The 17,433-nt window shown below is 43.6% G+C and overlaps 1 protein-coding gene across 5 annotated transcripts in view; it reads left to right on the forward strand.

Moving 5' to 3' along the window:
* Positions 1-17,433, forward strand: part of LOC138761575 (partitioning defective 3 homolog B-like) — a 1,428,627-nt gene that overhangs the window by 764,347 nt on the left and 646,847 nt on the right. For all 5 annotated transcript variants that reach the window (XM_069933904.1, XM_069933905.1, XM_069933906.1 and 2 more), the window contains 2 exons: positions 1,356-1,461; positions 2,823-2,944. In XM_069933904.1, coding sequence (XP_069790005.1) covers positions 1,356-1,461; positions 2,823-2,944 — 228 coding nt within the window. The remainder of the gene's footprint in view (positions 1-1,355; positions 1,462-2,822; positions 2,945-17,433) is intronic.

Consider the following 17,433-nt stretch of genomic DNA (forward strand, 5'->3'; position numbering starts at 1 on the left):
TGCTACCACTGTGTGTATGGACAACTCTTTGCTGTTTGTTGCTCTTAAAAGGCCTCCTTATATTGCCCAAGCCATGATCCTGTGTTTGAGACTCCTCTTTCCTGTCCCCAGACTGTTGCTACGTTGAAAGTCCTGATCAAATCACCCATTAACCTCAGTGGTATGGAATGGAAACTTGCCTTTTACAACCTTTTCTTGTGACTTAAGCCTGGCAAATCCTCACAGGTTCCAGCCCAAAATGACGACCGTTTTTTTAAAATTCCTGTTGATGCTGCGTTCCCCCAGCAGATTGTTCTTTGCTCCATATTCCAGCATCTGCAGTCTCCCATGTCTCCCATGCAATAAAATCCCCATTATCCGGAATTCAACAAGCGGTGGACTCAAGCAACCACCAAAAATGTTGCGGAAACCTCCCCTCCCCTATACTTGCATCCACCTTGGCTGTGTTGCCTAATGTCTGCTTCCAATTTCAGCAAATATTGCAATCAATTAGTCATTCTTTTGATGTCTGTTTTCTGCAGTTGTTCAGATAACTTTTGTGTGAAGAATTCCACATTTCTTTGTCAAATTTGGGGGCCTAGCCAACAGTTTTAACCTAATTTGGAATGAAAATCTGCAATGATGCTGTCACCTGCCTTGAATTGTACAGGATGCCAAATTCAAAGTTCTTCTCAAAGACGTCTGGGTCTATTTCTCAGTTTTACTTTGTCCTGGTGTCATTGGTCTGCTGACACTGCCTTTGACACGTTGGTGTTGTTCAAGGATGATTTCTAATGGAGTCATTCCTCTCAGATCATGGAAACGTGGTTGTTCTGCAGTAATCAACAGTAATATCGGGGGGAGGAAATTCTCAAAGTTAACATTCTTCTGGGCTAACAGCCAAATTTTAAGTTGAAGTTTGTTTGTTTCAGAACACCTTATACTGTGAGAAAGGTTTTCCTGCAGGCAGACTACCACAATTTACAGAGTGCAGGATAACAATAAGAAGGAAGATCAAAGTGAGCACACACCGGCATGGGGTTCATTCAGGAGCCTGATGGCTGCTGGCAAGAAACAGTTTTGAAGTGTGGCTGGTGTGTGCCATCTCTCTTTGCCAGGGGAAGGGGGAAGAGAGGCTATGAAAGATCTTTCAGTTTGTTGGCTGCCTTTTTCAGGCAGTGGGAGATGGAATCCATGGAAGGGAGGTTAGGGAATTTAGACATGCACTGATTGCAGAGTCCAACAAGTGTGGACTCTGTCTCCCACTGAAAGTCTCACATCTATCAGCATTCCCATACTGTAATGTTTCACTGGGAAGATTGCTCCGAGGACTTTGTACAGAGGGTATCATTTTACATTCTTGTTTACATTAACAGCCTATGAAGAGGGAGAAGTTGAAGTTCCACCTCCCATTCCGCCTCATCCAGATGAAGACGAAGCCCTGGGTGGACACAAGATGCGATTTTTTCATGAAGATAAGAGGTTTGTCGCAAATATTAGCACTGACTAAACATTGTGCATTGCTACAAGTTACTGATTGATTATCTACTGGTGTTCATTTAGCTGTTCACAATTCAAGAAGAAAGACGTTTCAAATCAATCAGTGGGGTCCTAGCGGTTAGTGCCATGCTATTATAGTGTCAGCGACCCGGGTTCGAATCCCCTGGTGTCTGTCAGGAGTTTGTACACTCCCCTTGTGACACATGTGGGTTTCCTCCGGTCACTCTGGAGTCCTCCCATGTTCTAAAGACTTACGGTGTTTGGAGGTTAATTGGTCATATGGGTGGCGTGAGCTCTTGGGCCGGAAGGGCCCGTTACTGCATTGTATATCTAAATTAGAATAAAATTGATAAATTAAAAATGAGTGTAACTTTCATGAGCTCAAAGAATCTCCAAAGAGCATCACAAGCAATAACATACTTTTGAGACACAGTTACCTTCCCAATGAAGGAAAGATGACAAAAGTTAATGCTGATAATTTATGCTCAGTATGATCCCAGAAGAGGGTAAAGGCCCAATAATTTCTTGTCAGGCCGTTGATCATGAAAACAAATTAAGCTCCAATCCTTGCAACAAAATGGTTAATCAGTGTCTGTTTGCTTTAGAAGCGATATTTACCCATTTAATCAGGAAGCATCAAAGGAGAACATGTAAAAAGCTTCCCATTACTCCTTAACACAAAAGTGCTAGAGAAACTCAGCAGGTTACGTCTGGGCCTCAGCCCTTCATCAGGGTGTGAGCTAAAAGCAGACAGGCGCAACAAAGGCCTACTGAGTTTCTCCAGCACTTTTGTGTGTTCAACTGCATCTGCAGTGTCTGCAGACTTTCTTGTCTAAACCCCTCTTAGGGCTGCTTCCCAATTTTGAGCTCAAACTTGAACAAAGTGAGGAGTAACACAATTGTGTTTCTGGAACATTATCATTGGGTGCGTTAATAATTTTATGCCTTGGTCTTCCCCAGAAATGTCGTCCTGTCAAAAACATTTCAGAGCATAGCCTTGCTCCATGTCATTGGAAGGGTTGTTTCATCCCCACAGTAGTTATTACGGATAATAGCACACATGCCAGCTGGTTCTTTTATGTATTTTTTTCGCTGTGTTCAACACTCTGAAATGGGGCCCGATTTGCTGACCTGCTGCCTGAGGGCTAAGAGTCCTGCCTGTTGAAACCGAGCTAGAAGGGAAAATCTTGTGTTGCGGCCCATGCTTTTCTTTGTGTGTACAGATAGCACAATGCAGAGATCTGACGAGAGGTTTGTTGCAGAAACTGTTTCTTTAAATATGTCTGCCTGACCTTTTTTCTCCCATCTTCCCCACCCCAACCATTTTCTCACTCGTTCCACAGGTTGGAGCTCAGTTCCCCATCCCGGCCACAGCAGCAGAGAGTACCGGATAGACCTCAGCATGGTGTCACTATCAAGCGGCAATCTCCGGGAAAGATCAGCGGCTCCAAAAGCATGGATTTGGGTGAGAACCTGTTGTTCACAAAACAAACTAAAATAAACAAAGTGCAGAGAAGATGAGTTGAAAACAATTTATCATTTAACTTGCCAAGCTGAGTGGACTGTGGACCCCTGCCTCCTCTCTCTCTCTCCACACCCCCCACCCCCTCCAGGATTAGATCCTTGTGATCTCCCTGCCATCTGCAGCTTGTTTTGAAGTCTATGCTTTGGTCTTAATAAGATGAAAGTAGAGTTAATGAGGGTTAAAAATAACACTGAAGTGACATTGATTGAAGATGGTGCAAGGCTGCGTTACACAACCCACAGGGGAGTAAAACGAGGCGATGATGAAGGAGTTCCATACGTTGGAGGTTTAACCACACCTGCCTGGCCAAATCCCACACTGCTTCCCGCTTACTCTTATAAACCATTCAGTTTAGAGCTGAATGCCCCCTTTCAAGTAGCCATTATACTATGACATCTGTGTCATTAGTTACCAATAACCAGGATTTATATTGATCCTTGTAAAGTCTCCCAAGAAGGACAAATTATCAGTTAAAATTTTATCCTGTCAAGTACATAGATATTATGATAAATGATTTAAAAAAAAACACTGTGGCACAGTTAGTGTGGGCACTTTCTATAAGGAGTTTGTACATTCTCTCCATGTCTCCATGGGTTTACTCAAGGTGCTCAGGTCTCCTCCCACCCTCCAAAACGTACAGGGTTGTAGGTTAATTGGCGTGAAATTGGGAGGCATGGGTTTCAATGGCCAGAATTGGCTTCTACCACATTGTAAATATATTTTTTTAATTAAATATCTCAAAGGTAGCAATTTCTCGAGGGGTTTCAAAAGCCCTTCCCAAATTCACACCCTCCACCTTCCAGAAAGGCAAGAACATCAAGTGCACAGAAACCTCATCAGCCATGTTCCCTTCAAGCGTCCCTTCCTGGAAATGTGACTGCTTCTTGTCATTAGCTTGGTACTCCATCAGGAGTGTCTTTACCAGATAAGAATCAGCTTGCCACCACCTTCTCAAGGGCATTTATCAATGAGCAGTTTAATACCATGCTTTTCCTTTGGGGCTTGGCATTACCTAATTTGAGACTTTATTAGATATATCATTATTTGGATACATCATAATGAATATTCAGGTGCCTCAGGATGGATTGACTTAGAGATTAAATTCATTAAAAGACACCCTTATCTCAGTACTTGGAGCACAATTGTCTTTTTCGCTCTCCAAACTAACTGACATTTGGTAGTTTCACATATTTTGCGTATTTAGTTCCAATTTAGAAATCAATTTGGTTATCATAGATTTTTTATTAATTAGTCCAATTTTACAAAATTCCTTTTTCTTACCCTCGGATCAAGACATTGCATATACGCAATGGTCTTGGTTAGGTATTCAATCTTTCTTGAACTTGTATATAGACCAAAGCCATGTCTATTTTGAGCAACGAGATGCCAAATTTAAATGACCAAATCAACATTTCTTACACTATTTACAGATTCTTCTTCTTTGGCTTGGCTTCGCGGACGAAGATTTATGGAGGGGGTAAAAAGTCCACGTCAGCTGCAGGCTCGTTTGTGGCTGACAAGTCCGATGCGGGACAGGCAGACACGATTGCAGCGGTTGCAAGGGAAAATTTGTTGGTTGGGGTTGGGTGTTGGGTTTTTCCTCCTTTGCCTTTTGTCAGTGAGGTGGGCTCTGCGGTCTTCTTCAAAGGAGGTTGCTGCCCGCCAAACTGTGAGGCGCCAAGATGCACGGTTTGAGGCGTTATCAGCCCACTGGCGGTGGTCAATGTGGCAGGCACCAAGAGATTTCTTTAGGAAGTCCTTGTACCTTTTCTTTGGTGCACCTCTGTCACGGTGGCCAGTGGAGAGCTCGCCATATAACACGATCTTGGGAAGGCGATGGTCCTCCATTCTGGAGACGTGACCCATCCAGCGCAGCTGGATCTTCAGCAGCGTGGATTCGATGCTGTCGACCTCTGCCATCTCGAGTACTTCGACGTTATGGGTGTAAGCGCTCCAATGGATGTTGAGGATGGAGCGGAGACAACGCTGGTGGAAGCGTTCTAGGAGCCGTAGGTGGTGCCGGTAGAGGACCCATGATTCGGAGCCGAACAGGAGTGTGGGTATGACAACGGCTCTGTATACGCTTATCTTTGTGAGGTTTTTCAGTTGGTTGTTTTTCCAGACTCTTTTGTGTAGTCTTCCAAAGGCGCTATTTGCCTTGGCGAGTCTGTTGTCTATCTCATTGTCGATCCTTGCATCTGATGAAATGGTGCAGCCGAGATAGGTAAACTGGTTGACCGTTTTGAGTTTTGTGTGCCCGATGGAGATGTGGGGGGGCTGGTAGTCATGGTGGGGAGCTGGCTGATGGAGGACCTCAGTTTTCTTCAGGCTGACTTCCAGGCCAAACATTTTGGCAGTTGCCGCAAAGCAGGACGTCAAGCGCTGAAGAGCTGGCTCTGAATGGGCAACTAAAGCGGCATCATCTGCAAAGAGTAGTTCACGGACAAGTTTCTCTTGTGTCTTGGTGTGAGCTTGCAGGCGCCTCAGATTGAAGAGACTGCCATCCGTGCGGTACCGGATGTAAACAGCGTCTTCATTGTTGGGGTCTTTCATGGCTTGGTTCAGCATCATGCTGAAGAAGATTGAAAAGAGGGTTGGTGCGAGAACACAGCCTTGCTTCATGCCATTGTTAATGGAGAAGGGTTCAGAGAGCTCATTGCTGTATCTGACCCGACCTTGTTGGTTTTCGTGCAGTTGGATAATCATGTTGAGGAACTTTGGGGGACATCCGATGCGCTCTAGTATTTGCCAAAGCCCTTTCCTGCTCACGGTGTCGAAGGCTTTGGTGAGGTCAACAAAGGTGATTTAGAGTCCTTTGTTTTGTTCTCTGCACTTTTCTTGGAGCTGTCTGAGGGCAAAGACCATGTCAGTGGTTCCTCTGTTTGCGCGAAAGCCGCACTGTGATTCTGGGAGAATATTCTCGGCGACACTAGGTATTATTCTATTTAGTAGAATCCTAGCGAAGATTTTGCCTGCAATGGAGAGCAACGTGATTCCCCTGTAGTTTGAGCAGTCTGATTTCTCGCCTTTGTTTTTGTACAGGGTGATGATGGTGGCATCACGAAGATCCTGAGGCAGTTTACCTTGGTCCCAACAAAGCTTGAAAAACTCATGCAGTTTGGCATGCAGAGTTTTGCCGCCAGCCTTCCAGACTTCTGGGGGGATTCCATCCATACCTGCTGCTTTGCCACTTTTCAGTTGTTCGATTGCCTTATATGTCTCATCCAGGGTGGGAACCTCATCCAGCTCTAGCCTTAGGGGCTGTTGAGGGAGCTGGAGCAGGGCGGAATCTTGGACTGAGCGGTTGGCACTGAAAAGTGATTGGAAGTGTTCTGACCATCGGTTGAGGATGGAGATCTTGTCGCTGAGGAGGACTTTGCCGTCTGAGCTGCGCAGCGGGCTTTGGACTTGGGGTGAGGGGCCGTACACAGCCTTTAGAGCCTCGTAGAAACCCCTGAAGTCGCCAATGTCCGCGCTGAGCTGTGTTCGTTTGGCGAGGCTAGTCCACCACTCATTTTGGATCTCCCGGAGTTTGCGCTGAAGATGGCTGCATGCGCGACGGAAGGCTTGTTTCTTCTCTGGACAGGACGGCTTTGTAAGGTGAGCCTGGTGGGCAGCTCGCTTCTTTGCCAGCAGCTCCTGGATTTCCTGGCTGTTTTCGTCAAACCAGTCCTTGTTTTTCCTGGAGGAGAAGCCCAGTACCTCTTCAGTGGATTGCAGTATGGTAGTCTTCAACTGATCCCAGAGGGTTTCAGGGGACGGGTCCGTGAGGCGGGTTGCATCGTCGAGCTTTGCTTTGAGGTTTGCCTGGAAGTTTCCTCTCGCTTCGTCTGACTGCAGGTTTCCAACATTGAACCTCTTTCTGGGGGCTTTATTGTTCCTGGGCTTTGGTTTGAAGTGAAGGTTGAGCTTGCAGCGAACCAGCCGGTGGTCAGTGTGGCATTCCGCGCTAGGCATGACCCTGGTGTGGAGCACATCTCGTTTGTCACTTTCTCGCACCAGGATGTAGTCCAGGAGGTGCCAGTGTTTGGATCGGGGATGCATCCAGGTGGTCTTAAGGCTGTCCCTCTGCTGAAAAAGGGTGTTTGTAATGACAAGCCGCTGTTCTGCGCAGAGCTCCAACAGGAGGCGCCCATTGTCGTTGCACTTGCCGACGCCATGCTTGCCCAGGATTCCTGGCCAGGTTTCTGAGTCTTTGCCGACACGAGCGTTGAAGTCGCCCAGGATGACAACCTTGTCGGCTGTAGGGGTACGTTGGATGAGGTTGCGCAGGTCGGTGTAGAACTTGTTCTTTTCTGCTGGTTCCGCCTGGAGGGTTGGAGCATAGACACTGATTAGGGTGATGTGACGCTTGTTTTGAAGTTTTGAAATTCTTAAACCCCTTAACATTGAGGCTTCCCCAAGTCTTAGATTTTAATCTTATCTCGGAAGTATATAATTTTAGACCTAATCAGCCCTTTATGAACTACTTTTCAGATTTCACAATAGTTCTTTATCTAAAATTAAGAAAATTTGGGAGCAGGACTTTCAACAACTGTTTCCTGAAGATACATGGGACTCTATTTTAAAGCATGCACATTCATCCTATCTCTGTGCTAGATATTCCTTATTACAATTTAAAGTCATCCATAGGGCCCACTACTCCCAAGTTCAATGAGCTAAATTTTACCCCAATATATCCTCTAAATGTGATCAGTGTACAACTCAGGAAGGTCCTTTATATCATATGTTCTGGTGATATCCCTCCCTTTGTAACTACTGGAAAGAGATATTTACTACATTGTCTTTAATTCTTGATATAAATCTGTCTCTGAGCCCTTTTTATTGCTATTTTTGGAAGGAGTGGACTCATGGACTTAATTTTGAGGCCCTCTCGATCCCATGTGGTTGCTTTTGCTTCCCCATTTGCTAGAAGGCTCATTCTGTTGCAGGGGAAAGATGTTGTCCCTCCCACACAGATTTGATGGCATCCCTCTCTCCAGTAGGTGCTCCACTACTACAATGAGTTTTAAAAAATTCTCTTTGGGCTTCCTTTTTCAAATATTTTCAAAATGTATACAACAATTATTTTTGCTTTTAATTAAAAATCTTTTTTTCTTTTTCTTCATTTTTTTAACTATTAGGATTGAAATTGGTAGTTGATGCTTCTGTTTGATTGTAATCACAGATTATAGGTTGGGGTTAGAAATTACATTAGTTATAGGAATTTTTTCTTTTTTTTCTTTATGACAACACGGATCATATGGATCTTGTTTATCATCTGTCATTTTAATTTACTTTTACCTGAACTTTATATCATATGTATCTACGGATCTGATATTATTATTTTCTCAAAAACCAATGAAAAGATTCAAAAATTATACATGCATTTCCTTGCCATCCTGAGTCCCATGGTTAAATGCCAAGACAAGGTGGTAACTCTAATGTGTCAGCAACTATGGTTTCTCGGTTAGTGTTTTTATGCTTTGATTGGGAGATTTCTTTCATAAATTCTATATTATCCATCCCTTTAAACATGCTCCGTTCCCTGAGTAAATTGACTTTGTTTGCTTTACAGTTGATTGGTAGGTGGGAGTTCAGATTTATTGTACCTCCTCCCCAGCCTCCTGCTCACAGGCTGACAGTGTTGTCAGAATCAGGATTTATTGTCATGAACAAGTGCTTTGCAGCAGTATCAATGGGCAAACATTCATATTATAACCATCTTACGACATTACTATAAAAAAATTAAAATAATAGTGCAGGAAATGTAAGGCAGTGACTTTGGTTCACTGATTATTCAAGAATCTGATGGCGGAGGGGAAGAACCCATCTTTGTGCCCGTCTTCAGGCTCCTGATGATAACAGAGTGAAGAGGCCATGGCCTGGGTGGTGGGGGTCTTTGAGGATAGAGGCTGCTTTTACAGACAATCTTGGGGAAAAAAACCCATTGCATTAACCTTGCAAAGGCTGAGAGAGAAAGAGAGGAATCATTGTTATTCGTGTCCCACTTTTCCAGCCTACATAGCACACTGCCACTCTCGAGCAACAATCTGCTGGGGAAATTCAGCAGGTCAAGCAGTGTGAGTGGGAGCAACCCTTCATCATGACATCTGAAACGAACTTCTTTTTAAACATGGCTTCCTCTCCACTGCGATCAATGGAGCCATCTCCTGCACTTTGTCTCGCCGTCCACTTTCCCTGCCTCTGCGGCATCTGCTCCCATGGTGAGGGCTTCCATTCCATGTCCTCCTTTTCAGAGGATTGTTACTTCCCCTCCACTGAAGTCAGCATACTCATGTCCCACATTGACAGTACAGGCTTTTGAGCCCACAACGTTGTGCCGATCTATATAAACTGACTCAACAATCCAAACCTTCCTTACCTCATACCCACAACCCTCTATTTTTCTAACATCCATGTGCCTGTTGTACCAGCCTCCACCACCACCCCTAGCAATGCATTCCAGGCACCCACAACTCTGTGTAAAATACTTAACCCCTGACATCTCCCCAAAACTTTCCTCTTCTCACCTTATACAGATGTCCTTTGGTGTTTGTTATTGTCATACCAGGAAACAAGTGTTGGTTGGACACCCTATCTATGCCTCTATTAAATACCCTCTAAACTCTCTTCATCCAAAGAGAAAAGCCATAGTTTGGCTAACCTTCCATGATAAGACACATTCTCCAATCCAGGCAACATCCTAGTAAATCTCCACTGCACCCTCTCCATAGCTTCCGCATCCTTCCTGCAAGGTGGTGACCAGTACCACCACTCTAACTTTTGATGGCCATATTGTTGGCTTCCCTTCTTTCCAAATACCACAGTACATAGAATCTGCAAACTTGATTAGATGTTTATTGTCATATGCATGTGTACCAATGGCAGAAGCACTGAAATTCTTGCTTGCCATGACAATGTAAAAAACAACAAACAATAAGTTTAAATTAAATAACCACACAATAGGAGCAAAAGATAATAAACATAAAAGGATAGATAAGTATTCACAGTTGCAATTAGTCCAAAAGGAAATGATGTTGCAATAATGCAGATGTATTCTTGGTGGTCTTGGAGTAGTGTTACAATTCCGGTAATAACCCCATAAATTTGCTTCCACGGAGCATGCTCAGAATCAGAATTTATTGTGATGAACATGTCATGAAATTTGTTGCTTTGTGGCTGCATCACAGTGCAAACATTGCTATAAAATTACATTTAAAACTAAATAAATAAGCGCAAAAAAGTAAGAGAAAGTAAGGCAGTGACGGTGGTTCATTGTCCATTCAGAAATCTGATGGCGGAGGGGAAGAAGCTGTCCTTGTGCCCTCAGGTTCCTGCACCTCCTTCCTGACAGTAGCAGAGCGAAGAGGGCATGGCCTGGGTGGTGAGAGTCCTTGAGGATAGAGGCTGCTTTCTTACCACTTCTTGTAGATGTTCTTGATAAACTCCAGAGGGTTGTAAACTTGGCCTGCGACATCACAGGCACCAGACTTCACTCCATCGAGGACATCTACATGGGGTGGTGTCTCAAAGACTCCCGTCATCCAGGTCACACCCTCTTCACTCTGCTACTGTCAGGAAGGAGGTACAGAAGCTTGATGGCACAAGGACAGCTTCTTCCCCTCCACCATCAGATTCCTGAATAATCGATGAATCACCGACACGGCCTTACTTCTCGTGCACCTATTACTTTTATATTTTTACAGTAATGTCGTAAGAAGATTATAATATGAATGTTTGCCCTGTGATCCTGCCACAAAACCCCGAATTTCATGACTTGTTCATGATAATAAATCCTGATTCTGGTGGAGTGAAGACTCATAATATGGAAATGTCGACACTGACCATCATGCCTCCTCTTTAATATTTGTTGTCTCATTGAAAGGCAAATAAAAATTGCAGTAGCTAGAAATCAAAAACAAAAACAAAATGTTAGAAGTACTCAGCAGGGCAGGCCTGATGTGCCCTGATACATGATTGAGTATGTCTGGAATTCACTGTTTGTATTTTCATAATCTTTCCTCATTCCCACTGTTAACCCCTCTCCCCCTCCCCTCCTGGCAGATTTGACCACTCATCCATACGTGAGTGGCAACTAAACCTCCCAGTTGACAAGTCTTGAGGAAACCGGAGCACTGGGAGGAAACCGGAGCACCCAGGGAAAGGCAGGGGGAATGTGTCAATTCCTTACAGGCAGTGGCCGAGATCAGAATTGAACCCGAGTCACTGGAGCTGCGAGACAACAGCTGCACTAACTGTCCTGGTGTGCTGCGCCTGGATTGAATGGCCTTTTATAGATTCTTAACTCTGGACAAAACACCGCTTTTAGAAAATGAAAGGGTTGGCCCTGAGTGGGTGGTCGAAGGAGGGAATTTATTGTAATACTAGATTTTATTTGATATAAACAAAGGCCAAGTGCAGTGGAGATAAGGAAATACTTTTGGTTTTTAACACGTGTTCTTTAAAAATAGAATGTGACTGGGTTTTGACCTTGTTGATACATCTGGAGGTTTTTGTTCAATGAAATGCACAAATTCTTTCAGTTGTAGTCAGATTAGCTCCAGCAGTTCATGGGATTCTTTTGTATATTTGAAGTGTCTGGTCAGATACCATGAGGCTGGTTTGGATGATGGCTGTGTCAATAGGGCAGCACTATCCAGTTGAACTCTTGCAGGTGGGCATTGATTTGTGACCTGGTGCATTCACTTAATCATTTTCTTTCAAGTGAACATCCAGTTGAGATATAAAAAAAGGAATGCTCCCTTGCTCAAAACATGAGCAAGCAATTCACTTGACACTCCGTGTCTAATATGACACAGAAATGCTTTTATGGCTTCTAAATTCGGGATATTTGCAATTGGAATTTTCTTGCTGACCAGTTCTGAAAATTTAAATCGACTCCCAGTCTCCCAAGAGTTGCTGCAGATCTGAACATAAAGAAATGATAGCAGTAAGCATTAGGTGACAGGCAGCCAGCTTCTTCACCAGTCTGAGTCCAATACAATGAGGGGTTCACAAAGCAAAATAAAACGAAGGTGCTGCATATCTGCTCTTCACCCTCAGCCACTTGCTCTCTTTCTTTCTTTGTGGATGCTGCACGACCTGCTGACTATTTCCAGCATTCACTGCTTTTTGTTACATTTAATTTTTTTTAAATTTAAATTCTAGATATACAGCATGGTAACAGGCCTCTTCTGTACACAAGCCTGTGCTGTCCCATTGCATCCGATTTACCTATGACTCCCGTGCGTTTTGATGGGTAGAGGAATCTGGAGCACACGGAGAAACCCTCGCAGACACAGGGAGAATGTACAAACTCTTTATGGACAGTTCCGGATTCGAGGCCTGATTGTTGGCTCTGTAATAGCATTGCACTAACCATACAGCATGTTACCATATGCTCTATCGCGTTTCAGCATCTCTAGGTTCATTTCCAATAGCCATCAGTCTCTTGAACCACCCTTTATAATCACTGCCCAGAGCACCACACGTCTGCGTTCTTAGCCCCCTGCTCTACTTGCTATAACACCTATGATTGTGTTGCTCAGTACGACAATAACACCATCTACAAAAAGGGTGACGAGTCAGTATACAGGTGGGAGATTGAAAACCTTGCAGAATGGTACACCGACAATAACCTCACACTCATTGTCACCAAAAGCAAGGAGCTGATTGTTGACTTCAGGAAAGGTAAAACAGAGGAGTACAATCCAGTGATTGCTGAGCGATCAAAGGTAGTGAAGGTGAGCAAATTAAGTTCTTGGGAGTCATTATCTTGGAGGATCTTTCCTGGTCCAAACACACTAATGGCATCATGAAGAAGGCATGTCAGCGCCTCTACTTCCTCACGAAATTGCAGAGGTTTGGTATAGTCTCCGAAACTGTGGCAAATTTCTACAGATGTGTGGTGAAAAGTGTTCTGACAGGCTGCGTCACCATCTGGTATGGGGACACCAATACCCCTGAGGATAAAGCCCTGCAAAAAGGTGTGGGCACAACCCAGGACATCGCAGGCAAAACCCTCCCGATCATTGAGAACATCTATAGGGAACACTGCCATCAGAGCGTAGCAGCAATCATTAAGGATCCACACCACCCAGCACACGCTCTGTGCACTGTGCACTGCTGCCATTTGGAAAGAGTTATAGGTGCCACAAGACTTGAACCATGAGGGGTCCATTTGCAGTGCACAGTCAGTTTGTTTAAATGTTGTGTACATTGGTAATTTTTTTTGCACTGCCAACAAGTGGTAATTTTGCATCGGCTGCAGGAAAAAGAATCTTAGGGTCGTATGTGATATCATGTATTATCCTGACAATAAATCTGAAATCTATAACCCGAACCATAAACTACTCCAGCATCCCAAAAGACCTGTTTGCACTAATGAAGCGTTACTTTTTTTTACTTGCACTACTATAACTGCAAATTTTTTTTTAAATATTACCGCTTTCTGTACTGGGGTAATTGAATATATATCATTGAAGTTTTTTTGTTAACTAGTACCTGTTTGACTGCAGCACATCAGAATTTCAGTGCATATGTATGTTGTACTTGTGTGTGTGAGACAATAACTCAGTATAATTATTATCATATTGAGATATCGGTAACTCAGGTTGAGAGTGCACGTGACATCTACCCATTCTCAGATCGTTTACTTTTACTCGGGGGGCAAGAAACTCATGGAATCTGCAGAATAGATTGCCCTGATTATTCCCTCAGGGATAGTGGGTTTTCAACCACATCTGACATAACTATACATTGAACTACATGGAAACGATGGGTGAGGATCAAATGTTGTGTCATTCTGCTGTCAGCTTCTCAATAGGTGGGTGAGTTTAAAATCTCCTGCAGTGGTAAATTACTTTTAGTTCCCGACCATTTTGCATTTCCAGAGGTTAATACTGAATCTTGTCCAAAAAAAGTGTTTGATTTCTGCATTACCTTTCGAGTGAAAGGTGAGAGAGTAATTTGGGACTGCTGGACACCTGTTTCTCCCCTTCTTACACACCGACTTTTAATATTCATCCATTCTTTTGAAAGCATTGATGGCCACAGAATGCGTGGAGGCATTGTTGCTTTGTTGATAGCCAACAGAATTTAGGAATGTGCCAATTTTTAATCTCATTGACTTCACAGATGTATGAAGAGATACTTTTGCAATGAGCAATTCCCTTTCCAATTGAACAATGCAACATTCATGCAAACAATGAGCGATTAAATCCTTTCAATCACCTTCATGTCTTTACTTCTGATCTGGGCTTTGCTGGCCTGTAATTTTTGTCCATCCCCATTTGCCCTCGAGAAGGTAGTGGTGGTGAACCATTGCCTTCAACTATTATGGTCCTCTTGGCGAAGGTGCCATTGAGGAGGGAGTTTCAGGGTTTAGATACAGCAATGATGAAGGTAGCATTGATGTGAATCCGAGAAGAACTGGTGTGTGACTTGGAAGGGAATCTGCCCCCTTAGGTCTGGAGGTAGTGGAAGTCATGGTTCTGGGAGGTGAACCAGTGAATGAAATGGAATACTTCAATCTTGTTGTCATTTATTTTAGCTTTTGCTTTTGGATTGACTTGGAATGTTCCAGACAGCTATGGGTTTTTGACTCTGATCTCTATTCAAACTCCATCCCTCACTCATTGAACACTGAATAGTATAGCACTGGAACAGGCCCTTCAGTCCATGTATCTGCAAACTATTCCATGGATGCTACTTGGCCCCCTGAATTCCTCCACCACTTTGATTCACTTGGTTTTTTCCCTGCATTGCATGGTCTGATAATAAGTTCTCCAGTGAACCCAGTAAGGTTGTGGGGGGCGGGGGTGGGGGGTGCACAGGGATACAGTATTCAGGTCAGGTGAAAAGAGTACAGGAACTGAGGCCACAGGAGCATGGCAAGTGTTGCCTGGTGAATCACTGGAGTTTTATTGTGGAGTGTTTCTGTGCTGTTAATTTAATACAATTCTGTGTAAGGGAAAGGACACCAAACTAAATCTGCTATCATTTACACATGTAGTACAGAGCTTCCATCCTTACTGATGTCTCCTGACAACAGCTCTCTGGGTGCTGAGTTGGAATTGCAAAACAGTTTCTTATTTAACATGTTAAATAACGCAGTGGCAAAGTGAAAATATAATCTGCAGACACTGAATCATTCATGAAGTTACCTGTTACTTGCTCTGATTAACATAAATTGACGAACATGTTTGTTTTCATTAATATTTAAGACGGTGTGCTGCACACGTTTTGTGTACCAAGAAGTCTCATTAGTAGAAGAGGACTAGCTTGAATTGGGGTGGCGGGGGTGGGGGTCATTTGCGATCTTTATAGAAAGGACACTCCCAATTCATTCGCCTCCTTAGGAATATAGAATTTTGGATCCGCCTTCACACAAGTGTAAACAAAGCAAAAAGAGTACGTGACTGACAGATGGAAGAGAGTAAGGAAAAGATAGTAGGCAAATTTAATGGGAATAAGGCAGACAAACCCTCCCACCCAGTATCTGAGGGCTCTGAAAAAGGTGCATTGATTGTCATCCCTCCAGGTTTTGGAATAGTCCCAGTTCATTGAAATCGATAAACGTCACACTACTGTCTCTGAAAGTGAGGGTAGAAGTGAAAAAAATGGGGAAGTCCATGGAAACAGGCCTGAAATCAGTTGCTGGGAAAGTACTGGAACCTCTGAGTAAGAAAGTGAAAATTAAGCCATCGGCAAAACATAATATTGTTGCGCAGTGTTAACATGAAGGGAAATCATGTTTCATGGAGTTATCTGGGTTCTTTGATGATGTCACGAGCGGGATAGATGAAATGCAGCCCAGTGTATTTAGATTTCCAAAAGACATTTGATAAGATCCCACATTAAGGCAGAAAGGCACACTGAACTGAGGGTTATATATTTGGGGCTGGAGCCCAAGAGGGTGATGGCTTCTAAGTTATTGAACACATTCACAACTAACATAGATTTCTGTGCATCTGAGAAATGTAGGTTTATGGGGATTGGGCTGGATTTCAAAATGAGGCCAAAGATCATGATCTTATTGAATAGCAGAGCAGGTTCAAAGGGTCGCATGGTCTACTCCTTTGCTCTTGTTCTCGGGGAAAGTGGTCAGTTAATCATTGCATTAATTGGTTGATGAATGTGACTCGGAACATTAGCAGGTTCATTTCCAGTATTAATCCTGACTATTTATTTTGCCATGGTTGCCCATCATAGGCAAAGTAGGGAGAGCATAGAGGAGACAGAGATGAAGGTTGGAGTTCACGTGATTTAGGATAACGACAAATCGCAGACAGGAAAGGAGACATACATGGTGCAATGGAAACTGGAATTTGAGGTGGAGGGACTATTGAAATGAAGGGAAGAAATATGTGAATTTGCATTTTCCATCCATGACCTTGAGCATCTCTTATACTTTATGTGTTATTGAGCAGTTCTGTCAAAGGAAATACAAGTGCAAAATTTCAGGTAGCAATAGGCCATAGATGGTAATTTAATATTTGTAAAATTAAATTTAGAGATACAGCATGATATCAGGCCCTTTCAGCCTACGAGTCCATGCTGCCTATTTACGCCCAATTGACCTACACCCCCGGTATGTTTTTGGAGAAAATCGGAGACCTCGGAGAAATCCCACTCAGACGCTGGGAGAACATGCAAACTCCTCACAGACAATGTGGGTTCAAACACTGGTCCTGGTCACTGATGCAGTAACAACCTTATGCTAACTGCTATGCCAACTGTGCCACCCTGGCTACACTAACCGTGTTGCCCTAATGAGATAATGATGAGCTGATTTGATGTTTAAGTCATTCTAATTAGAACCATAGAACACTACAGCACAGAAAACAGCACTTCAGCTCTTCTAATTCAACCATATAATGATATAACCATTTACAGCGCAGAAACAGGCCACTTTGGCCCTACTAGTCCATGTCGAACATTTACTCCCACCTAGCCCCACTGACCTGTATTTGGCCCATAACCCTCCCGTCCATATACCTATCCAACCTTTCCTAACATTGATCTCACTTCTACCACCACTGCCGGAAGTTTATTCCCCACTCCCCACCACCCTCTGGGTGAAGAAATTCCCCCTCATGTTTCCCCTAAACTTTTCCCCTTTTACTCTCAATCCATGCCCTCTTGTTTAAATCTCCCCCATTCTCAGTGGAAAAAGCCTGTCCACACTGACTCTATCTGTCCCCCTTATAATTTTGAATAACTCTATCAAATCACCCCTCAACCTTCTATACTCCAGGGAATAAAGTCCCGGCCTGCTCAACCTTTTCCTGTAATGTAAACCCTGAAACCCCAGCAACATTCTCGTAAACCTCTGCACTCTCGCTACTCTGTTTATATCCTTCCTGTAATTTGGCGACCAGTATTCCAAATTTGGCCACACCAATGGCTAATACAATTTCAACATAACATCCCAACTCCTGTATTCA

This window comes from Narcine bancroftii, chromosome 4 (genome assembly GCF_036971445.1).
Source record: "Narcine bancroftii isolate sNarBan1 chromosome 4, sNarBan1.hap1, whole genome shotgun sequence".
Classification (NCBI taxonomy): Eukaryota; Metazoa; Chordata; class Chondrichthyes; order Torpediniformes; family Narcinidae; genus Narcine; species Narcine bancroftii.